Source organism: Symsagittifera roscoffensis, chromosome 4 (genome assembly GCF_963678635.1).
Source record: "Symsagittifera roscoffensis chromosome 4, txSymRosc1.1, whole genome shotgun sequence".
In the NCBI taxonomy this organism is placed as follows: Eukaryota; Metazoa; Xenacoelomorpha; order Acoela; family Convolutidae; genus Symsagittifera; species Symsagittifera roscoffensis.
Genome location: NC_087065.1, coordinates 62,058,379 through 62,086,142, shown reverse-complemented (window position 1 = coordinate 62,086,142; position 27,764 = coordinate 62,058,379). Strand labels below are relative to the sequence as shown.

The window sequence follows — 27,764 nt, the reverse complement described above, 5'->3', positions numbered from 1 at the left end:
TATATAGTTCGTGGCGGCTAAACAGCTTTTAATCATGCACTGAAAGGTTACTACATACAGGTTGTTTCTATGTTTTTATGCTGACAAGAAGGCTCATGGCACAATTTTTCGATCAAATGTGTGGTACGTTGTAGTCAAATTTTTTTATTAGTCCTCTTGTCGTCACTGAATCAAACGCAATGCTTATGAGTGTTTTCGATTATGACCTGCCTAATTATAATTTTCAGTTCTTTAAACATATTCATTGGATCGATGTAGCCTCGTTTTCGCTTTCAAATGTTTTTTTTTTCAGGTTGTAAATAATGACCGAGCACGAGGGATCTGTTGCGCATGCTCAGCCCAAAATGGATTTGTTGGAACTTTTGAAGGAAATGTTGAACCACGACTCAGGTAGCTGTACATTCCAGTTGTTTCACATTGAAGGGAGAAGATGTTTGTTCTGTGAAGTTTGCGAACATGAGTTAGTCAAATGGAAGGACCAACATGTATGTGTTTATTAATGGCTGTTAAATAATCGACTGTTGTTTTTGGCATCTGCTCTGATTTTCTTTAGTTTTTTTAGAAGGGAATATTTACTGTCAAGATTGGGGACATGAGAGGTAACAGGAATCAACCGGTGCACAACGCTCATTTTGAAGTAAGTAAATCAAGATTTAAATCCTCAGTGGTCTATACAATATTGTGTTATGCATTTCTCCTTTTCGTAGCGGAAAGCTTTGTTCGTTTCAGCTGTACAGAGAGAATGTTGTTGCTAGAGACAGAGATTGTCTAAGTGTCCGAGACGCAAGAGTAAGTACGAATTTATATTGCAAAATAGGAAATTTTCATCTACTCTGGATTAAATTGGGGTGATAAGTTTTCCATACATTAACTTAAATGTTTCAAGAATGCTTTGTGTTGAGACCTGGATTTCCCTATGTAAATTGCCTATCACAACCATGAACAGTATTTGAGACAATTAAATAAGAATTGTAACCCTGTTCGAGGCCATAAGAAATCCCAGATCAGCCTTGGTAATTCGGATTCTAATGTTTAAATATTTTGTCTTCTGGTCTCATTTTCGTGCTTATTTGTGGCTTATCAATCGATTTTTCTGAAATGTCGGAGAAATTAACTATTTAACCATATTGTGAAATATGAGTTTCCGCCAAGGTGTATGCATAAAAAAATCTATTTTATCTATCTATTATGTTTTACTCGAGCGTTGCGTAGTGTGGTAGTACGATGCATTTTTTTTCCAGGTTAAGTCGCAAATAAAAGTTTTTTTTGGTGGCATTTTTGAATCAATAGACTGCCTTAGCAGTATAATAACACTTGCAAGAGCAAGTGTCTTTTAATCGGGGACTTAATTTTTTTCCCATAAACAACTTTTCTTTCAAATATGCAGTTTTTTTCAAGTGCTGTTATTTTCAATAGCTGCTGCAGTTACTTTTAAGTGACTGCATCAGTAGAAAGTTCAAATAAACTACCTCTTAGTTCATCGTAGTTGGTGGATAGTTTTTTTTTTCAAATATCTTATTGAAAAAAGTTCTTTTTTTTCGATTCATGATGTTTGTCCTAATTTGCATCGGCTCATTTTCCGTTTTTTTTCAGATTGCATTTTTTAAATTTGTATTCTTAACAGCAGAATTTCCAAAGAGTGTTTTTTTAATTCGAAACAGTTAATACTATAAGAAATGTTTTGTAATTTAAAAAACTTTGGTTTTAAATAGTTTTTGTTCATTTTTTTCTCAATTTTCTTCTTTCAAACCTTTTTGGAATACGTTATATGGGCTTAGTCATCTTGAATTGCTCTGTTTCCGAGGCTAAATTTCTGTTTGATAAATTTTTATTTCACTATTCTCAAAAATATTAGGTTTTTCCAAAAACTACTTATAGGATTTCCTAAAATGTGGTTCCAATGAACAGACCGCGCACTCAATGTGTACTTGCATATATGACTAGTCTCTTTTTTTTTCCTCAACCCATTTTTTGGATTTTCTCAAAAACGACCAAACCAAATCTCAGATTTTGGGTTCATTGGCGAGAAACGGTTGTGGGGAGCTCCGCTGCATTAGCGGCTAAGGCCAATTGTTTTTACACAAAAAGTTATCTTCCTCAGAAAAGCCATATTTTTGATTTTGTGGCTTTTTTGAAAGTTTTCTCAAAAATTAACTTTTTAAATCTGGGATTATGTGTTCAATCAAAAGAACGAGTTGTGGGAAGCTCCCGTGCATGATTGGTTAGGCTCCATTTTCTTCACACAAAAAAAGGAATGGCCACAGGAAAAGTCAAGTATTTTTAAACCGTTTTTGAACGTTTTTGACACTCCCAAATGTGCGGTTTTATGATGAAATGGAGAGAACGAGGTGTGAGAAACTCGCCTGTTTAAGCAGCTACGCTAAATTTATGCACCTAGGCAAAGTCAAATATATTTTATTTTTTATATCGTTGTTTGAAACTTTTTGATTGCTTTTCGAAAACTAATCTTACAAATCTGGGCTGAATCGAAATAACAAATTGTGAGCAGTTCCTCTGCCTAAATCGCGACGCTCAATTTTGACAAGAAGTTATGACCTGCGGAAAACCCTTATTTTGGAGATTTGTTGACAGTGTTTTGAATTTTTTTCCACTTTTGTTGAAAACTGTCGTGCCAAATCTGATATCAAGGGTTTAATCGAAACAACTGGTTGCTTAAGAACAAGTTATGGCCTTCAAAATAATTTAAATGTTGAACTTTGACCTTTTTTAAGAAATTTTTCTAGTTTTTTGTTATTTACCCTGCCACTTCTTAGCTAAGTGTTCAGTCGAGGAACTCGGTGTTGGGAATCTTCTCTGCTTAAGCGGCCACGAACTTGTTCTGCAATTGAAAGAATATGGCTTTCGTAAAGTCAAGTTTTGGAAATTTTGACCGTATTTTTTAAACGTTTTGACATTTCTTTAAAACTATCCTATCAATTTTGCGATGGAGGGTTCAATCGAAAGAACCGGTTGCGAGAGTTTTTTCTGTAGATGCAGTGGTTTTTAAATTTTTGTAAGACAAAAGTTATGTCCTTTGAACAAACCAACTTCTCAAGCAATTTCGCTCTTCTCATTTACTTAAGCTGAGAAACAATTGAGGTTTTGGGTGAAGCGCAGTTTTTGAAATTATTCATTTCATCCCGCATCAGTACAACAAACAAAAAATAAAACAAGTAACTGTAGCTTTAGCTGGGGCCCTTTATTTTTTCTTATGATTTTGTGTATTTCAGGAGTGATTAGTCGTAAAAACTTCGAATTTCAGAAGCTTATAAGGGAAAATTTTTATGACAACAGTTTCTGTTTCAGCTTTACGGGGTTCGATCCAATTTTTACCGCTCGGTAAATTTTTCTCAACGTTTTTGAAGGCTTTTTTTAAAATGAATATGGTCCGAGACAAAGGTTTGAAACTTCAAATTTTTTCAAATAATTTTTACAATTGTTGCGAAGCTCCAATTCGCCTCTGCATTTTAAGTTTCAGTTAATTTCTCTTGTTAAAATGACGTCAAACTCTACTTTTGAACAGCAAAAGTGTAAGGGTCACGAAAAAGGTGATCGACTTTAATTTCGATCTTATTTCAATTTCCGGACTGCCCAGCGGAATAAAAATTGTACCTATTGATTTTGTTTTCTCAAATTGCGTTAATTTTATCAAAAAAGTGTCAATCATAAATTTTTCTTGAAAATCAAAGAGCTTTATGACCATTGATTTGTTACTTGAAAGTCGAAAGTTGAAGTGTTTTTACTCTCTTCGTACTGTAGGTTGGCCATGTTTTAAAATTAAGCGTTTCCTACTGTGCTCAAACCATTCTCAAAATGTTATTCAAGTTTTGTTCGGATAATTTAAACCAGGTCTGTAATTTTTTCATTTATTTAATTAAATAGGTTATAGAAAAATTTCATGCCATGTTGTTTTGAAAGTTTCTTCTGAAAAGCTCAATCAAAAAAGTTAACTTAGGAGGAGCGGTCATTTGTTAAATTTGCTGAACAAGTTCGATTATACCAAAGCTAGTTTACTTTATTGATATTCGAAACTTGATGTGGTTTGACTCTTTTCAACTTGTCTGTTGGCCATGTTTAAGAATTACGCATTTCCTATTGTGCTCAAACCATTCTAAAATAATTACACAAGTTTTGTCGGGATAATTTAAACCATCACTGTAATTTTTTTCGGTGCATTCGTTTAAATAGGTTATAGGAAAAAGTCAAGCAAATGCTTCAGAAAAGCTCACTCAGGTGGAAAGGTCATATATTAAATGAAACGAAAGTAAAAAGAAATCGTATTTACTTTGTAATTTTTATAAAAGTAGCAAATCATAATTTTTGATAAATGCAGAAAGAATCCATTCAATTTTTTGGGGTTCGAGTAGCGGCAGGACTTGTTTTTTTTTTCAGTATGAATAAGATTTTTATCTAATTGTTAATTGAATTGTCGGTCTTTCGTTTGTCTGCTTATGTTTTGTCAGCTTAATAGCCACATCGAGTATTTTTTGTGCTGTCGGCAATTTTCATCGTAGATGCAAGTGTTTTTGGCTTACTCCTGTTATTTGTAAAATTAATACTTCTTCGTTGTATTGTTTCCTCTTTCTTTTCACATAAAAGTTTTTGTCTGTCTAAATGGTTTCGGCGTATTTTTTATTGGCTTAGTTACCTTATTTTGTGTCGCTTCAAAAGCAAAAAATTATTGAAATTTTATAAGGTAGTATCTGTTGCAAGATTTCGAAATTCTAAAACTCAGTTGCTCAAAAATTTTTTATGACAACAATTTTTTCGGACATTTGTTGTTTTGGGATCATTTGGCGTCTACCAATTTGTTTTCGGCTTAATTGCCGCTTACTAAATACTAGATTGTTGTTTGTTTCTGTTGGCTGTTTGTTTCTGTTGGCTGTGAGTTTCGACTTTTTTCTGAAATTATTTCCATTTTGCCCCAATTTTTTGTCGGTATGTTATTTTTGTTTAGTTTTTTTTGGCTATCTCGCAATCCTGCGCTTGCGTTTTACCGCAAGTGATGCGAAGCTCTTTTTCGCCTCCTTATAACATGTGCTTGGACATATGCTAAGTAATAAGTTGACACTGTTGATGCTTTTTTAATACATCAATTGAACTGGAAAAAGTTATTTGTTCCATATAACAATTTAAAGATTATAATCCCTTTTCAGAAATTTTCCAAATCAATATACTTAAGAGATTTTTAAATGCATAATTTATAAGCATTTTGTTTACACAAGCAAAGTTTGTGTTTTAGTATGATCGCCCCTTTTTTCCAACCTAAATCGCAAATATTGTTGCGACGCAAATGTTGTTGCGACGTAAATATTGTTGCGAGAAAATCCGCTCAATTTGGAAGGGTTCATTTTGATCAATAACCAGCTATTAATTACAGCCAATGCAGAGGATATTAACACATACTAGTATATTCTAGTATGTTACAAATAGCACTTAAGCTTCAAGGTATCATGGATCAGTAGCGTATAGGTAGGGAAGGAGACCCGCAACAAAATAAGAGGGTTCAAACTAGGATGTTTCAGTAGATTTCATATATCAGCAATTTTCACTTTCAATAATCTGTTTGAAGCATTGGAGGTTCGTTAAACGCTAGATTTATTTAAAAATGTTCCAAATTTGATGTTTTTTCGGTTTAATTTGATTGTTGGAAAGTATAATTCTATTGCAACTGTAACACGTTTTGAAATAGTTATTCTTTTTTTTTGCATTTTTTGGAGTCGAACGTAGTCGTGACGTTTTTTTCAGGAAAAAGTCTAAAAGTTTGTTGACGCTCAATTTAGATTTTTTGGTTTGCCTTGTAATTTTTCTTGAGATCCGTTCATCTCCTTTGTTCAAAAAATTAAAGCCCGCTATCGACAGCAAACAGTAAAGGTCACGAAAAACTGAATCGACTTCTAATTGTGAAAGTGGATTTCAAATTTCTCAGCGGAATGAAAATTTTGCCTCTTGATCCAGTTTTCTCGAATTAAAATAATTTTTATCAAATTAGTGTAAATTATAAATTTTTCTTGAAAGCAATAATCTTCTAGGTCAATAATCTTTTTACGTTTGAAATTCGAAAGTTAAAGACTTTTCAAAAAACAAATCATTTTTTTGCGTTCATTAACTTTTTTCCAGCTGTCTTTCGGCTATGTTTCTAGAAAAAGTAACCGGAAATTTAGACAAACAATTCAAATTCCGATTGCGAAGTTTAGTTTAATACTGCGAAGCAACATTTTTTGCCAACCTAAGTTGATTTGGTAGCATTAGGTCAATCTTGTGATTTTTGGTATAGGTCCAACCATCTGTTGCGGCTTTATTGGTGGCTTGTGTTTTTTTCCTCAAAGCGACCGTTGTGTTATTTTTCTTCCAGGCGACCGGGGTGAGGACGTGAGACTCCTAATGTACAGGTTGGAGTAATAAATTTGGGAAAATGAAATAGTTTTTTTTATTTGGTGGTTCTTTTGCTGCATAGCATTTGCAATTTAATAGCTGCTTTATTAGTAGCTAGTTTTAGTAAATTTTCAACGATCATGGCTTAGATCAGGTCGGAGTTTTGATGCCTGCTCATAGTACGAGTTTTATTTTATAAGATTTTTTACCTTTTGATTTTTTCTTATTTTATTTCGTTTTTGCCTTTTTGGAGCAACTTTTTGCTATTGTCTCGCTTGTGTTGCTGAAATGCAGCTTCAGTTTTTGCTTTTTCTTAATTCAATTTAGTCAAATCCTTCTGTGCTTCCTTACACAGCAACAGTATATCCTTGTTGTTATTTCAGACGGAATCATGAGCGGTTGAAATAATAAGCTTTTTAGGATTTCGTTTCATTATATGATCGTACCACTATGAAATTTTTTTGAACAAGATCATACATTTCGAGCCCTATCAAAAAATGAACTGAATTTCCGCTGCGCTTTTTTGTTGTTGTATGGTTGTTTTTGTAACAGCTGAGTATAGTGTTAACGCGTTCTCTTTGAAATCGTCAGATTGTGAAATTGATCCCATACCATGGCAATGACCTTGTAAGAGAACGGTCTCTCTCTCCTGACCTCTAACTTCAGGTCTACCACAGTCTGAACGACTTCAGCTGCAATAGTGGTACTTCGTGAAAGTTCTAGACCTTAAGTTCCAAAAAAATGAGCTGCACTAATAATAAATAACTCAACCTGGATTGTGGGGAATGGTATAAAGTGACTATGCTAAGGCAGGCTAGATAGCAGAAACCACAATTTGAAGGGAGTGGTGGCGAAGTTATTTCTCTCCGCCACTCATTCGAAAGGTCGCATGTTCGAGGCTCACCATAATCCGGGCTCGTTGCTTTCGGGTGAGTCAACATTACCCAGCCCAGAAGAATAACCAAAAAAATGCTCGTAGTTTTTGAAACAGGGGCACAACAGCGGTTCTCCTTAATGAGCTGAACAGCTCGTATTTTAGTCCTTTCCATTGTGGATAAATAGTCTTTTTAAAGAAAACGTAATTGAATGAAAAAGGTACAACAGCTTTTAGTCAGTTATAGCTCTGGTATCAATGTTTTCCTCAGCAATAATACTTAGTTGTAATGCGTTCTTACTTGATTAGGATCGCATGAAGGCAAATCTTCGCAATTGTTGCAACCCACCGAAAGATAAACGAGGAAAAGCAGCAGAGCCTCGTTTGATTTTTATCAATAAAACGAACGACGAGAACACTTATCAGTTTGTTGGGAGGACTCCTTTACAAAACTTTCCGGAAAGGGAAGGTGCCTCGCTGCATAATTTTAACGTAAATTTGGGTAACTCGAATATGGGTATGATGTTTCCAGATCATGCCCATACTTCGTATGATGCCAGTTTGGCTCAAGAACAAGCTTCAAACGATTACGCATCTAACTTTGAAATAACTGAGAATGAGAGTTTTGTTACACATACAAATTATAACCAGGAACATCAACCTTTTCAACATCCTAATCGTCCTCATGGTCAACCGCAGCCAATGTTAATGTATGATAACTTCAATGAAGAAGGCTATGCAGTAATGCCAGTGATCCAGTCAAATGTCGTTCCTGTGGCTACGCAGAATAGTGTGAATTATTTGGAGAACAGCAGCACTCTTGTAGAGACTGCATCAGATGAATCCATGGGAGATCAAAGTTCAACTGGAGAATTCAATGCGACGATGACAGGCGACTTTTCCAGTATTGGAAACGAATTACTGAGGACTTCATCCGAAGATTTAGCAAATTTGCTTGAAAATATCGACGAAAGGACTCTATTCCATTTTGAGAACGAGGATCAGTCGCTATCAGTTGGGACTGTAAACACTGAAGCATCAATAGAGGCTACCCCTAGTTCAACGATTGGTTTTCCACCGTCACAATCTGCAACAGCTCCAGCTCCCCGAGCAAATTATCAAAAGTTTTCACATTTTGTTACCGATATGGAAGAGGCAGGCCGATTGGATTTAAGAAGGGGTTTGTCTGAAATAATCCGAGGGTCGGGTGATATTTTGGGGAAAATAAAAAGAAAATCAGTACATGACAGCATTAAAGATATGACCATTCGTGTGTTTGCGCGGCTGACTGAAGATCAAGCTATGAAGGAGTATGTTATAAATAATGTTTTTGAAAAAAGTCACCCTGGAGGGTTCCGACTTCTGAGGAAAGCGGAAGCTTTAGAACATGTAGAAATGTATCAAGATGTACAACGCTTTGGACCAACACAAGGTGACAGATACTTAAATTGCCACTGTTTTCTACCCTTTCTGTTCAAATTTTCGTTACCATGTAAAATTATTTCCCTTTTCTCTTTCGTGTGTTAAACTGGCCTAAAATACGTATTAAAATAACTCTTGCTCTTGACGATACAGTTTTGTCGCTGTATCTTGAATTTGTTCCGCAAATCAGAGCTTGGACCGACTTATATATGTTGCTGTTCCGACTTTCGTAATGAAAGTAACGGAATATTTGCGCTCGGGGTGGGTTTTTTTGTTCAGACAAATTTCGACTTTTTAACTAGCCATTTTTGACGGAACTTTTTATATTTTTCAAAAGGTATTGTGGTCCTGAGCTAAGATCATTTTTTGTAAAGTTATGGGGGTTTAAAGATTGCCATTTTGCCATTAAATCCGTCCTAGAAATCGTTCCAAATTGGTTGAAGGAAGCTTATTTGCCATAATTTATTTGTTACTAGGAGCGAAATCTATCACTTGTACTTTCTATGGCGTGTGGGGGGATGATTTTCAAAAAAAATCTCAAATTTTAATTTTCTTTTTTTTTTCATTTTATTTTTCTACATTTATTTTTATTGTGCATGTTTTTTTTTTGCTCCATAGACCTTAAAAGGCAGTCAGAACGTTCAGGGCTTTGCCCTGATACGAGCAGTCTTGTTTCCAATAACCGTTCCAAAATGATCAGATTTCAGTCTTAAATCTGCCAAAGTTAACTAAATTTTTAATACGTTACAAAGCGTTTTTTTATTCAACTCTGATAATTATTCTCTTTTCTGAATACTTTTTTAGAGATCTAGAAAAAATGAAAGTTTTTTTTTTTAATTTTTCAAAAGTATTAGATGGTTGTATTTGATATATTTCTTTTTTTTTGTCTTAATTTAACTCGGAATGTTATTTCAACTAGCACAGGAGGAGAGCTCGCTTCACTCGTAAAATTTTAAGCCTGTTTTGAACAGTTGTCAGAGTGATTTTATGGCACCAAGACGGATTTGGCGCGTGAACCATTGAAATAAAAATATAGTGTACGAAGAAGATAGTGTTCATTTTGAACAAGCGGGAAACGCACGAGTTATCTGTGCGGCAAAGAACACACAGGGTTTTCGGAACGGAAGGGAACACACCGGGAACGGCGAGGACCCAAAACCCCCCGGAATACCAACAGAGTGGCGAAGACCCAGCCAGTCAGAGCACCTCTTACAACAACATTGTGGCCAGAACCTCCCCCAGGTTCGAGTGTGTCGGGTTTTTTGTCGCTGACTCGGGACTAGCCCATCTGGGTCAGCTAATAACGAGGGCCGGAGACGTTGAGAAGAATCCGGGACCCACGCTGTGCGGAGAATGCAGGAAGAAAGTAACAAGCAACAGCGTGAAATGCACATGGTGCGAACAATGGATACACCAAGGATGTAGCGGTCTATCCCGGCAAGAGATCCAACAGCTAGCTAAAGCCAACCGATATGCATTTGAGTGCACCAAATGCAGTTCCGCTCTGTCGAACCCTAACAGAGAGTTTCCCGAGGTTGAAACGAGGGGAGAAAAACCCTGCGAAAACCCCGCGCAGGAGCCAAAGGAAGCAAACGGAACAGACACAAGGGAACAAGCTCCCTGGCCCCACCTCGACCAGGAGTCAGCAGAGGGTGAACCGAGGGGAACAAATACCTGCGACAACCCCGCGCAGGGCCCAACACTGACAAACGAGCTCCCGCAAAGAGAGGAACCGAAGAGTCCCTGCCTCCATCCCGGACAGGAGCCTGAAGAAGAAGAAACCAGGGGCATAGACAGTTGCGAAAACCCCGCGCAACATCTTCTGCGGCAAAAAGACTCGGACAAAGGGAAGAAAACAAGGAGAGGAAAAATGAGACGCCCCACTGAAGAACACCGGGAAGCTCGCAGACAGAAGAGAAGACAAAGAAGATTACCCACTCCCCCCGAGGGACAGCCGAGTATTACGGTAACTGCATGGAACCTACAAGGGTTATCAGTCCACGAAAGAAACAGAAACCGACTGAAGAGAGTAATTACGTATGCACAAGGCAAAAGATGGGAAATAATCTTAATATCAGAGCTTCGATCAAAATCGAAAGGAGTGATATGGATAGGTGAAGATAGTGAACAAACAGCTGTTATACACTCCCAACGTAGCGGTATAGTTCTCAGTGGCGAGGCCCTCAAGTCCTGGATCAGCGAAGGCCAAAAGAAAAGTTTCTCGGAGCGCACTACCGCCATAGAGGTACATGGTATGAAAATTATATCAGTTTACCAACCACTTTGGAGTAACGGGGTCGAAGGAATAGAAGAATATAGACACTGCCTAGAAAATGAAGTAGCCCGAACCCCCAAGACCAAGGTATTAATAATTGGAGGGGACCATAATGCTCACATTGGAAGGGAGAGAGCCAGTGAAACAAATGGAAGGTATGGTCTAACCACGCCAACAACCGAAGCAGGAGGAGACCTCCTCGATTGGTGTGTAGCGCACGATCTCCAATGGATAAACTCTTTCTCTAACCTTAGGAAAAGGGGAACTTGGTTTAACCACAGCCACCGCAGATGGTATGAGCTGGACGGATTTATAATGAGGCGAGGAGAAAGGCACAGGCATGCAAAAAGGATACAAATTACCGAAGAGCTAACGCTATCGGACCACAAGCCGGTATCCCTCCACCTAAAAATCCCAAAGAGGTCCAGACCAACAAGAGTAGCACGGAAACCAGCAATAAACTGGGAGAAATTGAGTACTGAGCAGACAGCTCTAAAATTCCAAAAGGAGACCGAGACAAAGGAGGTGGACGAGGATAGCTCATGGAGCGAAATAGCGACAGCGCTAACGCAAGCTGCATTAAAGGTATGTGGAAAGAGAACCAGGCAGATAGCGAATCCGTGGACGATCGGCCACGAAGATGAGCTGTCACAGCTCCATAATTCCATAGCTTCGGCCGTGAGGGATAGAAACGAATCCTTAGAGCAAGACCGTCCACTCCAAGATATACTGCGTAATAGGGACAACCTTAGGAAAGCAAGGGCTAAAATGAAGGGGAAGCTGAAAGAACTAGAACGTGAATGGTGGGATAAAATCCTAGACGAATGCCAACAGGCCAACATCAAAGGAGATATGGGCACCATGTACCGAACACTACGCCAATTAGGCGGCAGAGATAGGAAACCGGATACTGGCACAACACTCACAACTGATGAATTCAAAGCCCACTTCGAAGGAGTATCGAAAAACCGATATGAAATCAGCCCTCAGCTTCTAATGGATACTGTTGCACGTATGGGGGATCACAGAGCGGAAAAGAAGTATATCGAAGAAAATAACCTGCTAAATGAGACCCCATCGGATAAGGAAATACAGGACTGCATCAGTGAAATAAGGGAGTCCGCGCCCGGAAAAGACAATGTCCGCATAAAGTACATCAAATTGGCCAGCCCACATATTAAATCAGCAATAGTGGCCATGGTTAAAAAGATGTTCTTATTCCGCGCCCCGACATGGGACGAAATCCTAAAAAACGGACAAATAGTACCCCTACATAAGAAGGGCGGAAAAAATGATATAAACAACTATAGAGGAGTCTGCCTATTGGCCATGGGCAGCAGGATCCTGGCAAGAATTCTGTCCAAAAGACTAAGAAAGTGGACAGAACGCCTAAATCTTCTAGATGACAATCAAAGCGGCTTCAGGACCGGAAGGTCGACTGCGGATGCAACACAAATCCTGGTCAGAATAACAGAAGACGCAGACGATCTAAAGAAGAGGCGAGCAATCTGGAACCTGCCTCAAATTGAACATACTCACCCCGAAGCAAGGCTTTTGGTCCTACGTAAAGCGTATCCCAGAGTGAACAAACCAGCTCTTTGGGAAATCCTGCGAAACTACGGGATGAAAGGACCCTTCCTAGAATCCCTAGCAGATTTACACGAGGCAACCAGTTACCAAGTGAAAGGGAAGGAAGGAGATAGCGAGGAATGGATCCCAGAACGGGGTCTCAGGGAGGGTTGCTCGACATCGCCATGTCTATTCAATATCTATCACCAAGTGGTAATGCGCATAGCGGAGAATGAACGGAAAAAGATATCAGACGCGAAACATGGACAGACGGGCATAAAATGGCGATGGATACCAGGCAGCAATATACCGGATATAAACAAGATCGAAAAGTCAAACAGCGAGACGCAAACTGTTAACATAACCATATCCTTGTTCGCAGATGATACCACTATCATCGGCGAGCAAAGAGAGCTGGAAGAGGGCGTTAACATTATCAAAGAAGTCATGGAGAAATTTGAGGAAAAGAACAACACAGACAAAGAAGAAAAGGCTTTATTTGGATCAGAAGAAGCAGAAGAAATACGCATGTTGGGTTGTTGGCTAGGTCCAAAAAAAGACCTAATGAATAGAAAAAAGCGAGCTGGATACCTATGGGCAAAATGCCGCTCGCAACTTCTGAAAAGTAAACTTCCCAGAAAGAAACAAGCACAAGTGGTGCAAGCATGTGTCGAAAGTGGGCTCCTATTCGATTGCGCTACTCGGCCGTGGTATAACCAAGAGATCAATAATATTCAGTCGTGGATAGATAAAAGGTATAGATATCTCTGGAGTAATAAAAAGGGTCCACCGCTGAAACAAATGCATTATGAGGGGGTTAATATGCAGGACATCCGGAACATGTACGACATAAGATCATTGAGATGGAAGATCGAGAAACGTACATTAGAGCGGATAGGCCACATATTAAGAATGAGCAACGCAAGGACGGTTAAAATGGCGGTGTTAGGGTGGCTGGGCAGCCTCGAGGAAATCCAGAAGCGACCAGGTTACAAACGGAAAACCATTTTCTACTGGAGGAAGTTGCTCAAGGAGGCCGGAATCAACTGGACCGAAGCCCCTAAATTTGCCTTAGACCGAAAAGAATGGAAAAGAAGAATCAAGATACGCATGGACCACTTGGAGAAATGGGAGTACCAACAAGGGAATCGCCATGATGGGGAAGAAAAGTTAGAGAAGAGGAATTTCGATCTCCCCCCGACGAACTTACAGTGTGACATATGTGAAAAGGTTTGAAAATCGGTAGGGGGACTAAAGATTCACATAAAGAGAATGCACACCGAAGCCTCGCACTCTTTCACGTGCAGTCGTTGCCAGAAAACATGGAAGACAGAAGGTCCATACAAAAATCACGTCAAAGTCTGTAACCCTCAAGAAGCTGAAAAACCCAGAAAATACATAGCAAAGAAGAAGGAATGTAGCAAATGCAACGAGCCGAACGCCTAGAAGAAGAAGAAGAAGAAGAAGAATGTGTTCATTTTGATTAATAACCAGCTATTAAGTACAGCCAATGCTAAGCATTTTAGCACAGACTATTATATTACAAATAGCACTTTCGTTTTAAGGTATCATGGATCTGTAGTGTAGAGGTAGGAAAGGAGACCCGCAACAAAATAAGAGGGTTCGAACCTGGACAGGGTCGGATGTTTTTAATGAACTTTTTCATATACTAGTTAAAATGCGTCCGCTCTTTAAATTGAGGCATGTTAGTTGGTAAATTTCTTTTTTTTTCTTCAAATTGACTGGTATTTCTAATGCATCATGATTGGCTTGCGTTACTTAGCAATTATGTAGACTCATAATTGGCGTGCTTAACTTAAGAAATTTTATAGAGTCAAAGGGTTACTCATTCAGTTTTTCCCCTGTAGCGTTATCGGTCATATTTTCGCTTGTGTATGCAAAAAATCACTTCGCCTCTGTATAATCTCACGAACTTCAGTCTAAGTCGCACAAAAAAACTTATATGCGAAACGTGCAATAATTGTGCTATGTGAACAAGTTTCAGTAGTAAAACTCACAGACGTTAGTTGACTTTTGACGCTCTCCTCTCCCAACTTTTACCCAGGTGGACTGTGTTGTCATCTTACGAACTCCTGTCTAAGTCGCAAATAAACGTGCTCAATGGGTGGCTCATTTGCAGCGTTATATCTGGTTTTGCTTTTGCTGCACTTACATTACATTTTGTATCTAGTTTTTTGGTGGCTCGTGTTTGAAGATTATCAATCTGACTTTGACTGGTAATCTTGATACCGGGGAATAATTCCGGTTCATTGCAGAGTTTTTACGAGTTCTACCTCCGTTTTCATTTTTTGACCCTTTTACAGCTACTTTTTGCCGTTTTCTAGCTTTTGTTTGCGCGCACTCAATTTTTGATTAGGTTGCAAGCTGCAAGCATTATCACATCAGAATAATACTCTCTTCGGAATTATAACTTGTTTAACAAAACACTTGATGGCTTGAGTTACAATCAATTGAAGTTTCTGGGCATCTCTGGCACTCTTTGTCTAAAATTAATGAATATGCATCGTAAGGTAAAGGAACGAGGTGCGAAACCAGTCTTCGGTTTTGTCAGCTTAGTTGCCAAATCACAGAATTTTTTGTGCCGTTCGCAATTTAAATGTACTTTGTAAGAGTAATGAGCACAGTGAAGACTCTTATATAGATCTTGATGACATTTTTTTTGTTTTTTTTTTCAGGAAAAATTTTCAAAATGTGCATTAAATTCTCTAATAACTAAAGATGTGCATGCATACATGTAAATGCATTTATAAATGCACTTAAGTATATATGCACTTTTGAGTTCAATTGAAGTTCATCTGCTGAAAGTGACGTAAATAGCACTCCAAATACGAACGTGGAAATGGCGCGAAAAAAAACCTGAACAATTTCTGGTTTCGAAAATGGAACTTAATTGTAAGATTTCCAGCAGAGTAAAAACTTTACCTGTTGATCCAGTTTTCTCAAATTGGGTTAATGTTATCAAAAAAGCGCCTGTCACAAATCGTTGTAGAAATTCAAAGAGCTTAAAGGGCATCAATTTGTTTCTTTGAAATTCGAATGTTGAGATTCTTTTTCAACTCAGTCTGTGTTTTTTTTAATGTTTACTTGCGTTCATTACTTTTTTCCAATCATCGATTGGCTATGTTTAAATGTTTTTGAATTCTTTAATTTACCTCTAATTTACAATTTTACAAGCCCTGATTTTGTTTTATTGCTTCTTTCGTTAGTTTTTTTTGTGTAAAAGTTTTTCGTTCTAAATGGTTTTCGCCTGTGTTTTATCCGCCTTGTGACACAATTTTGTGACGTTTGAAAAGAAACGTAAGTGAAAAAACTCGTTTAAAAAAAGCGTCAATGAAATTTTGTTAATTGATATTTGATACCTTTCATTGTGATTGTTTTAGTTAGTGAACAGTGAAGCACTGTCCAAAAAATTTACTGCTTTTTACACAAGCTTAGCTTGTGTTACAGTATGAGCTTTCTTTTTATTCCAAACTTAGTCGCAAATATTGTTGCGATGCAATTGTTACGACAAAATGTTTTCATTTGTGAAAGTATTCATTATTATCCAGCTATTAAGTACAGCCAATGCTAAGGATATTAACACAGATTATTATATTACAAATAGCACTTTAGCTTCAAGGTATCATGGTTCTGTTGCGTAGAGGTAGGGAAGAATACCAGCAGCAAAATAAGAGGCTTCCAACCTGGGCAGCGGCGGATGTTTTTAATGAACTTTTTCGTATACTAGTTAAAATGCGTCCTCTCTGTAAATTGAGGCATGTTAGTTGGTAAAGTTCTTTTCAAATTGACTGGTACTGCTACTACATCTTAATTGTCTTGTATCACTTAGCAATTATTTAGACTCATAACTGGCATGCATCACTTAAGAACTTTTGTAGACTCAAAGTGTAACTTTGACACAGAGGCGAAGGTGCAACTCAAAGTGCAACTTCGCCTCTGTGTCAAAAGTTTTCTGCCAATTTCAATTTCAGCAAGTTTCCTCTTTCAGTTTTCTATGAGGTTTCAACAACATCAGTTTCTAGAGTGGCCTTAGCTTGAAGTTAAAATGAAACAAATTTTAATCTTCCTATGGAAATGACCTGCAGAAGAATCTCCAGTTATGAAACATTGTTTGCTCTTCTTCTCGTGAATTAATTGACTTTTTGAAACTTTTCGACCCTGACTTGCATGCTACAGATTTTTCTTCTTTGTTTGTCCAACATTTTTTGTTTACATGTTCATTTTATTCTGAAAAGAATCAACTGAAGCAGCAAGCTTTATGCTTAGAAAAACTATTTTTTTTTTGGCAAACCGCTTTGCGCTATAAATTCACTTGAAATATTTCCAAGTTTCATAGCTGGATTATTTACTTGAAAACACTATTTTTTTTTGCCATCCGTTTCGCTTAATGAAAATACGGGAATTTTATTAAAGTTTCATAGCTGGAATAGCTTGCTTAAAAAACTTAACTTTTCGAAAACGATTCGCTTTATTGAAATAATATGAACATTTTCTATTTTCATAGCTCAAATAGCTTGCATAGGAATTTTTCACTTTCCGCAAAACGATTTTTTCTAGTCACAAACAACAACTTGCATTATTTCGAAGTTCATCGCTCGATTAGCTCGCTTAGAAAAACTAACTATTCGCAAAACGTTTTGGTCTAAGAAACAACTTCAATTATTTCGATTTTTTTTAGCTTCAATAACTTGCGTAAGAAAAACTTGAACTTTTTGCGAACTGATTCGCTCTATAGAACAACCTAAATATTTCAAAATTTCGTCGCTCGATCAGCTTGCTTAGAAACACAACTTTTTCTCAAAACTTTTTGGTCTAAAAACAGCTTGAATTTTTCAAATTTTCATTGCTGCAATAGGCTGCTGTCGTAAAATTTGAAATTTTGTGAACTGATTTGCTCTTTTGAACATGATGAGCTTAAATAGCTTGCATAGGAAAAAATAAATTTGTCGCAAAACGATTCGATCTAAAAAATCATCGCTTGAATGAAAACACTTTACGCCATCCGATGCACGCCATGAATTAATTTGAAGTTTTCACAGTTTCATAGCTTGAATTGCTTGCTCTAATCAAATTTGGTTTTTCGCGGATTGATTCGCTCTATAAAGTTTTGAAATTTTTTTTCAAAGTTTTCGCTTATTAACTTGCATAGGAAAACGGACTTTCTGCGGATCAGTTCGATCTAGGAAATAAGTTGAATCAATTCAAAGTTTCATCACTTGAATGGCTCCAATGGAAAAACATTTTTTTTGTCATCCGTTTTGCTTCATTTTGAATGTTCGTAGCTCGAATAGGTTGCTTAGAAAAACTTGAATTTCCGCGTATCGATTCGGTCTAAGAAATAAATTCAAATGTTCCAATATTTCTTCGGTTGAATGGCTCCAATAGAAAAATTCTTAAGTTTTCGCTATCCATTTGGGTCCTTAAATTAGCTTCATTTATTTCAAAGGTTCACAGCTTGAACAGCTTTCTTAAGAAAACTTGAATTTTTTTGTGAACTGTGTCGGTCTAAAAATACTTTGAAAAATTTCATAATTTCTTCGGTTGAATGGCTCGAATAGAAAAAAAGTGAAGCATTTCTTTTTTCAATTGCTTGAACAGCTTGCTTAGAAAAACTTCAGTTTTGTGCGAACTGCTTCGGTCTATGAAACAACTTGAAATATCTCAGTTTCATAGCTGGAATAGCTTGCTGAAAAACTTTCTTTTTCGCGAACCCATTCAGTCTATGAAATAAAGATTTCAAAGTTTCATCGCTGGAATAGCTTGCTTAAAAAACCTAAACTTTCGCAAACCGATTTACGAATTGGCTTAACTTGAAATTGTTCGATGATTTCTTGCTTGAATAGCTTGATCAGAACAACTACTATTTTTTTGCGAGCCGATTGATTAGTGGAGACGTGGACGTGCTTGCTAGTTATTACATAAGAAAGCTCTAGTATCGTCGATTTTAGAAGGCATTAATCCACAGTGAAAATAAGTCAGGTTTGTCGATAATGATGCGTGTGTTGAGTTTTAACCCTATAATGGAAACAATTATCGAAGGAAATGTGAGAGTCAGTGCCCTCTATCTTTTGCTTGTTGATCGAGTTTGAGACTATGTCTAGCACAGGATGATTATGCCACTGACTGGAAATTATATATTTTTTGGTTCAGCCGCTTTAGAGTAATAGAGTATCAAACGATTCCTCCCACAAACAACTAATAAAATTTGTTTTTTAAAACTTAGGTAATTAATTTTTGTACTATTTGATATAATTTTGTGATTACCCTAGATGATGGAATATTTGTGCTCGTGATGTTTTTTTCTCCAGACAATTTTCGGTTTTTAGCTAGCATTTTTTTTCCCTGAGCTCAAATTTTAAAAGATGTTTTACATGTGATTTTTTTTGCAAAGTAATGGGTAGCCTGTTGACCGCAAATTGTACATAAATTGTCGAGTTGAGGTCATTTGCAAATCCAAGAGTCTGGAAGGTTTCAGCAAGGTTGCTAACGAAAGAAGAAAACTCCATGGGTGAGTCCTTTTGATGTGTCGTCTGAACTTTGTAGTCGTCTGATGAGATTATTCACAATGATGTCAGGTCGTCCGAATCTTTTCTGAAGTTCCTGTAGGGCTTTTGCAAACATCGCTCTGTTGCAGGCAAAATCCAGCGATTGGTTAATTTGCTTTTCTTTTGGTCAAAGTCTGGAAGTGGGTCAGTTTTTCGGCATCAGAAATCGGTTGATTGTGCATTGTGGCCTGAAAAAGTCCAAATCACATGCTCCATTTCAATAGGTCACCGTCAAATTTTCCATTTGGATTTTTGGTAACTGGGAAGTCTGGCTAAACGTCGCTGCTGATTGAGTCTGTTGATGATGCTTTGCTGGTGAAGCATATATCGGTTGCGCTGCGTTTTGCGTCGTCAATGTGGTTGGGGTTTCGAAACTGTTCTGTGGATTGATTGCTGTCGTCTGAAATGAAGTCCTATCAGCTGGTTGATAGTGCTGTGTACAGCTGAGGGCTGTTGTAGATGCAGAGGTTGCGGCTGGTGCCAGAGTTGTTGCTGGAATGAAAACTGTTGATGTCGTCAAAGCTGTAGTTGATTCGGAAGATGTGGCTGCAGATGCCGGCGCGCTACTTGCTGAAGTGATCGTCAGGGTGGGATTGGGATTGGAAGGACTGGAATTTTGGTTGGTATGCTGGTCTGTTAACTCTTTTTGATGCTATACCTTAAATCTCCAAACCAGAGAGCGAGTAGAGAATGCAAACAAGTAATTTTTAAGAGGAATTCATGAGATTAGAAACAATTATCATAAATCGTACTCAGATAAATGTGTATAAGTTTCTCTGATTTCTAGAATGAATGGAGAATAAAATCACTTTACGTACAGAGGACGTAAATTTTGTGTACTACGTTAGAGTAGTATAAAATTTTGTATAAAGGACAAAATTACAAGCTTAAACCAGGTACCAAAAGAACCCGAACTTTCTTTATTTGCGATTGCAAAAAATCCTTCCTGGCTGGGGAGAAACATGTAAACTGTAGAGCAAAGAAGGTCGTTTGTACTGGGGTTGTTCCCTTAAGACGTCTTGTAATCTAAGAAGTGTTGACTACGGTGACATTTCAAATATCAGTTTTCTTTTTTTAAGTTGCGTTTCTATAAATAGTGTTTCAGTTTTCAAGTTTTTCTTTCTAAAAGTCGTTTTGTCCATTTCAGTAACTTGACTTCATTTGTCTTCAAATTGTTGTGTGCATGAAATGGGCAAAGTCTTTGCATGTCAGGATGCATAGCGGGCCTTGAAAGTCACGGTAAAGAGGTCGATTTGTAGCACTGCTCAAATCGGGCTAGCAAGGCTGGTCCAATGTGGCAGATATTTCCGGTTAAACTTCAAAAAAGATAGAGTTTGTGGGCCAAATGACCAGAGATTTATTCGGACTAATCATCCAAAGAGTTCAATTGTGTTATTTTCATAAAATCGATGTATTTTTTTGCTTAGTAATTGTTTTGACTATTTTTGAAGAAAATGACGGAATATTTGTGCTCGGGTGGGGTAGTCAGACAAATTTCGACTTTAGCATATTTTGATGGAATTTTTTATATCATTCGAAAGGTATTGGTGTCTTGATTTCAAATTGTGATTATCTTGATCATTTTTTGCGAAGTTATGGGGGTTTAAAGATTGCCAATTTGGTCAATTTGGGACAATTATCGAGCGATATTTCAATTTAATTTCTGGTTCTTCGCTAGGTTTAATCAATTATTTGTTTAGATAACATTTGGATTTTTTGGATGTGTCATATAGTGTTTTGCCATGGTGGATATGGCTTTGTTTCAACTTCGGTGAGCGGCACAATGAACAAAAACAGACATCTTTGTTTTTCTTCTCACATTTGATTTTTGTTTTTGACAAGTATTACAACTTTGTGATAATGCGGTGAAATTGGGCCAGGTGAACAAACTAAAATTGATGAACAGTACTGCTCTTCGTACTTTTGATCATAACATGACGCGTTTTGCCATATGCACACGTAAAATAGCTATGGAAATATGCACACGTAAAACAACTCTTTAAATCTAGTGTTTTTTTGTTTTAGTTGAAAACTGTTCACTGAAGGATGTGGATATTTGGACGACGGATCTAAAAAATCAAATGTGAGTAAAAATAGTTTCCTAGCCTATCAAACAAAACAAAAGGTGGGGAGGAAAACCGCAGCTTCTGTAATCGAACCCTCGTGAAAATTCTCGGAAATAGTTATAACAACACCATCACCACCACCAGAAATATAATTATAAGTTTTTTGTTGTCTTACTCATGTAATTAGTGCCCCTACCTGTTCGGTACATGTAAGATATGGGGATATGGCAAGTTCATCTGGTGGTATATCAATTAGCCAAAGTATAAACCAGCAACCATATAAAACAGCAGGAAAATGTAATAGTTATGTAACAATTGCAAAAGTCATGCAAACTATCGTTCAAATGCGTAAATTTTGGCTGGCTTATCTATTTTTGCCATAAATTTTTGGTGGTTTATGCTTCGGTTTTTTTGTGATTAATTGTGTTGGCGACGTTGGATCTGAAATTATCTGTATCTATCTAAATATCTATCTATACTTCTATACTATATTAGGCGCCGTTGGATCTTAAAACGGGTCTAGGGCACAAATGCGATTATTTAATTTAATATTTATCTGTTCTATCCATCTATCTGTCTATCTATCTATCTATCTATCTATCTATCTAATTCAAGTGACAGCTATCTCCCCATGCTTCAGCTTTTTTAAATCTTTAACGCTTTAACGAAGGCATTTTTGCACGTTTAAGCTATATCGTATGCTGCAATGCTTTGTATGTTACAATGCTTCATGTATCGTATGTAGCAATGCGGAGGGCAGGGTAGTGTAGTGTAATATAAAGGTTGTATTCATCCATCTATACTTTATGATGATGTACCTGGCGTTTTTCGTTGCAATGCTTAGGAATTTCCTAGCTTTGAAGTTAGTTACCAGGAAGTTTGAAGTTAGTTACCCTTGGTGGGGTGCTTGTTGATGTGAACAAGCTCAGGTCTTGTTGATCTGAACAAGCTACAAGTGCGGTCGCGGTTACGATGGTATGGTCGCGGCACCGAAGAGAAAATGACCATGCGCTAAAATCAACAGGCCATGTTTCTTTGCCAGGAAAAACACCAGCAGGAAGACCTAAAAAACGCTGGATCGATTGTGTTAAGCGAGACCTGAATACTTTACACGGACTGGCTTGATCGAATGGCAGAAAAAAATGTGTTATCCTCCATTTAATAACTTGACTGCTATTCGGAATACACTCATCTGAACCATTGCTCACGCGCTTTCCGAATGTCCAACCCCGCTGACAGGGAATGGACAAAAACCGCATTAAAAGTAGTAGTTTGATGGTGTGGATAATGATTGTCACCTAGTATGCAAAGTTGGCACACTATTATGAAAACTTAATTTTTTTGGTTACCGAGATATGCCGTTTTTTTTTTAAATATGTTTAGAAAAATTGAAAATCCGAACCCTTAAGTGTGGTTCTGTCAGGGTACTCTCAGGGGTTGCAATTTTTTCCTCCAAATATGGCTGCTGAAAGGTTTTTAGTTTTCGAGATATGACATTTTCATGGTTTTTTTTGAAGTTTTTTTTGGCGTAAAATCTTAAGTTTAAAACACTTGACGAAAATTGAGTTTCCGAATCCTATAATTGGTGTTGTAATGATACTCTCAATAGGTAACAAGTCTATTCTCTAAAAATGACTGCGCAGTGCCCCTATACTCCGAGATATGGTGTTTTTTTAATGACTTTTCAGAACCCAAAAACTTTCAGCCATCGAACGATCCATCCATTCATCTAGCAGTTCATCCAACCAGCCCTTCATTCAACCAGACATCCATCAAACCAGCCGTTCCTCCATATCTAGCCAGCCATCTATCCAGTCAGCCTTCTATCTAGCCATCGCACCAACCAGTCATCCACAGAGCCAACCATCCATCTATTCAGCCACTACTTAAGCAATCCATCACTCTAACCAGTAGTCCATTCAATCAGCCATCTATTCGTTCATGTACACCGCCATCCATGCATGCCGCTTCCCTTTGACTGTCTGGCCCCTCTCAATAATCTCATGTATCAATCCAACCAGCTATTTATGCATGCACTAAGCCACCTTATATCTCGTCATCGATTGATGAATCTAGCCAGCCATTCATTCATCTTGCTGTCTCTTCATCCAACCAGCAATCCATCCTGCCTTCCATCCATCCAGTCAACCAGTCTTCGATCTGTCATTTTAGACCTCCATCAATCCTGCTATCTATTTACCCATCCAACGATCCACCTATCTCAGCCAGCCATCAATCATCCGGCAGGCCATCCACAGATTCAGCCTGTTCTCTATCCAGCAGTTCATCGTCGATCTAGAAATCCATCCGTCTCGATACCTATCCTTCCCACATCCATCCATCTAGCCATTCATACATCCCATCAGGCATCCATGCAGCCGTCAATTGTCGATCTAGCAATCTCTCCAGTCAACGAAGCATATCTGCATCTAGCCACAAGTTCAGCCATCCATCCGTCAAGCTATCTATATATCCAACCATTCAGTCTTCGATCCAGCAATTACTCAAGCCATCCTTCCCTCCAACCATTCATTCAACTAGTAGTCTAGCGATGCATCTATATAGCCATCAATGTGTCCATCTAGCTATCCATCGTGCCTTGGGTCCACTCTTTCAATCATCCAGCCAACGATTCAAACATCCATTGAGCCATCCTTACAACCAGCTAAACATCCGTCCATCCAACTTACTTTTAGGATGTTTGTAACGCAATCGATCCTGCCTTCCATCCATCCAGTCAACCAGTCTTCGATCTGTCATTTTAGACCTCCATCAATCCTGCTATCTATTTACCCATCCAACGATCCACCTATCTCAGCCAGCCATCAATCATCCGGCAGGCCATCCACAGATTCAGCCTGTTCTCTATCCAGCAGTTCATCGTCGATCTAGAAATCCATCCGTCTCGATACCTATCCTTCCCACATCCATCCATCTAGCCATTCATACATCCCATCAGGCATCCATGCAGCCGTCAATTGTCGATCTAGCAATCTCTCCAGTCAACGAAGCATATCTCCATCTAGCCACAAGTTCAGCCATCCATCCGTCAAGCTATCCATATATCCAACCATTCAGTCTTCGATCCAGCAATTACTCAAGCCATCCTTCCCTCCAACCATTCATTCAACTAGTAGTCTAGCGATGCATCTATATAGCCATCCATGTGTCCATCTAGCTATCCATCGTGCCTTGGGTCCACTCTTTCAATCATCCAGCCAACGATTCAAACATCCATTGAGCCATCCTTACAACCAGCTAAACATCCGTCCATCCAACTTACTTTTAGGATGTTTGTAACGCAATCGATCCTGCCTTCCATCCATCCAGTCAACCAGTCTTCGATCTGTCATTTTAGACCTCCATCAATCCTGCTATCTATTTACCCATCCAACGATCCACCTATCTCAGCCAGCCATCAATCATCTGGCAGGCCATCTACAGATTCAGCCTGTTCTCTATCCAGCAGTTCATCGTCGATCTAGACATCCATCCGTCTCGATACTTATCCTTCCCACATCCATCCATCTAGCCATTCATACATCCCATCAGGCATCCATGCTGCCGTCAATTGTCGATCTAGCAATCTCTCCAGTCAACGAAGCATATCTCCATCTAGCCACCAGTTCAGCCATCCATCCGTCAAGCTATCCATATATCCAACCAGTCAGTCTTCGATCCAGCAATTACTCAAGCCATCCTTCCCTCTAACCATTCATTCAACTAGTAGTCTAGCGATGCATCTATATAGCCATCCATGTGTCCATCTAGCTATCCATCGTGCCTTGGATCCACTCTTTCAATCATCCAGCCAAAGATTCAAACATTCATTGAGCCATCCTTACAACCAGCTAAACATCCGTCCATCCAACTTACATTTAGGATGTTTGTAACGCTATCTCTGCTTGATTTGAGGCCAGTGTTTGTGATTAGTTAAGCCTCCGTGGCTGAGTGGTTAGTGCAGGAGTCTCTTAATTTCTAAGTCGCCGTTGGTCGCAGATTGAATCCCAGACCTAGCTGAAATTTTTTTAAAACTAATTTGAGGCTTATTTCTGCTATTTGTTTTTGCACTTTATAGAGCTGATTTTTGTCATGTTCTCGCTAGTGTTTGCAAAGCGCAGCTTCGACTGTGTGTTAATTCTTCAAATGAACTGAAAAAAGTTATTTTTTCAAGCAACAAAACAATCATAATAACTCGATGTCAGAAATTTTTTTAACTCGAAATGTATCTCGCAATTTGTTTGAAATGCATATTTCATACATACTGTGGATTTATGTTTGCCAGATTTTTACACGCAAAGTTAGTTTTGATGCCTTCAGTTCATTAGGTTCCAAATTATCATATACATTAAACGAATGACATAAACAATTTGCGATGTTTTAGCTGCCATAAGGCTCAATGTATAAGAGCAATCATTGAGCTCAACATTTAAGAAATATTACGTTTAAGAAGTTTTCAGTCAAAATCAATTCGACGCTTCAGATTTTTTGAACGTTCTCAAATAATAAATTACATCAATTTTGCATCAGGCGTAATGTTTAAGATGCTTTCGAGCGCTACGTTTTTTAAAAAAGTTTAGATCAGAAGGTCTAAGAATCATTCACAACGATCATCGAGTATTCTGAAGTTTGGAATATTCTAGAACTCTTTTTGAAAAAGTGCAATTCAAAAATCAAAATAAACTCGATTCATTTTAGAAACTATCAAAAAAAACTGCGTTAGCATATTCTTTTCAGTCGGAACCCAAGCAACTTAAAACAGCATCTCCAAGTTTAGAAAAACTGACTGGCGATTTGATTTGCGCTAAGAACTGACTTGAAATATTTTTAACCTTCATTGCCTCTAGCTTGCGTAGAAAAACTCAAAAATTTTTGGGAAGCGAATTGGTCTATGGAATAAATTGAGGTATTTGAACTTGAACAGCTTGCTTGGAAAATTTTAATTTTTCGCGAACCGATTCGTTCTGAAAAATTACATTTATCTTTTCAAAGTGTCATAGCTGGAATAGCTTGCTGAGAAAAAAATGATTTGCGCTATGAAGTAACGTGCAATTTTTCATTATTTTATCTTTTGAATAACTTGTTTCAAAAAACTTACTTTTTTCGCGAGTCGAATCATATCTAATTTGAAATATTTCGAAGCTTGAATAGCTTCCCTAGAAAAATTTTCAGTAAACCGACTTTTTTTAATTAACTCGAAGTGTTTCATAGCTTAGGTAAACTTTTCGAACTGATTCAGTCTTAACTTGAAATGATTCGTAACTTGATTTTCTTGCTTAAGAAAAATTTTTCGCAAACCGATTCGCGCTACGAATTAACTTGAAATATTTAGTTTCATAGCTTAAATAGCGTGAATAATGAAAATCATGTTTTTCAGAACGATTCGTTCCATAAAATAACTGAAAATTTTTTATAGTTTTAATTGCTTCAATAGCTTGCCTAGAAAAACTCAAACTTATGGCATTTGATTTGCTGGGTCACATTAGTTAAGTTATTTAATGTACCATAGTCACAATAGTTTGCCTAAAAAAAACTTAAATCGTTTCTTAGCCTAAAAAAAACAAACCAACTTAAATCGTTTCTTAGTTGCTTTGCTTGTTAAAGCTTGCATCGAAAAATTTCAGTTTTTTGCGCAATGGTTCTGTCTATGAATCAACTTTAAAACTATCATAGCCTAAACAAGTTTTGGTTGCGTAAAAATCTTTGCGATTCGCTCTATGAAATTAAAATGAAGTATTTAAACTTGCGAAACGAGTGTATTAGTACGAGCCCTCTTTTTTTTCCAACCGAAGTTGCAAATATTGGTGCCACTTTTGGAGCACCTTTACAGCTTTGTCATAGCTTGTGCTTTGACATTCGAATAGTAATAAGTTAACACAGTTGATTTATTTTTATTTCACCAAATGAACCGAAAAGAGTGATTTTTTTTCAAACAACAATTATGAAAACTCTATTTCAGAAATTTTCTAACTCAGTATATCTCGCAATGGTTTAAAATGCATAATTTATAGATAATGTGGCTATATGACGGCGATACCAATGCTGAATCGCATTGGCAATTTGTAAGCGTATGTAGCTGCTTTATTCCTGACTATTGTTTGTCGGTTGTTAAGCTTGAGTGGCTGAGGGGATAGTGCGTGAGACTCAAAATCTCTTGATTGCAGTAGGCCACAGATTCAAATCCTACACATAGCCGAGTTTTTTTCATCACTTGAATGGATTTAACTTTAATAGAAAAACTAAGCTTTTTGCTATCCGGTTTACTTCATGAAATAACTTGAAATAAACAAAGTTTTTTTGTAGCTTCAACAGATTGCCTGAACAGATTGCCTTCGTAACTTGAACAACTTGAGGAGAAAAACTTGGTTCGCTCTTTGAAATATCAATGTCAATGTTTCATCTCTTCAATAGAAAAGCTTCAATTTTTCGCCATCCGATTCCCTTCAAGAAACAACTTGAAATGTTTCAAAGCTAAGTCGTATGACTGGCGTGCATCGGAAAACTACAACTTTCCGCGAACCAATTCGATCTTTAAAATTTAAAGTTTTTCAAACCAATTTATTTGCTTTAACTAAAATTGTTCGAAGTTTCCCTGCTCGAATAGCTTGTTCGCAACA

The 27,764-nt window shown here is 37.6% G+C and overlaps 1 protein-coding gene across 1 annotated transcript in view; it reads left to right on the top strand.

The window, feature by feature from the left end:
- The first annotated feature begins 296 nt into the window (after positions 1-296).
- Positions 297-27,764, top strand: part of LOC134843905 (uncharacterized) — a 39,934-nt gene continuing 12,466 nt past the window's right edge. The window contains exons 1-5 of the mRNA XM_063860245.1: positions 297-485; positions 563-637; positions 730-789; positions 7,559-8,681; positions 21,107-21,164. Coding sequence (XP_063716315.1) covers positions 303-485; positions 563-637; positions 730-789; positions 7,559-8,681; positions 21,107-21,164 — 1,499 coding nt within the window. The 5' untranslated portion in view covers positions 297-302. The remainder of the gene's footprint in view (positions 486-562; positions 638-729; positions 790-7,558; positions 8,682-21,106; positions 21,165-27,764) is intronic.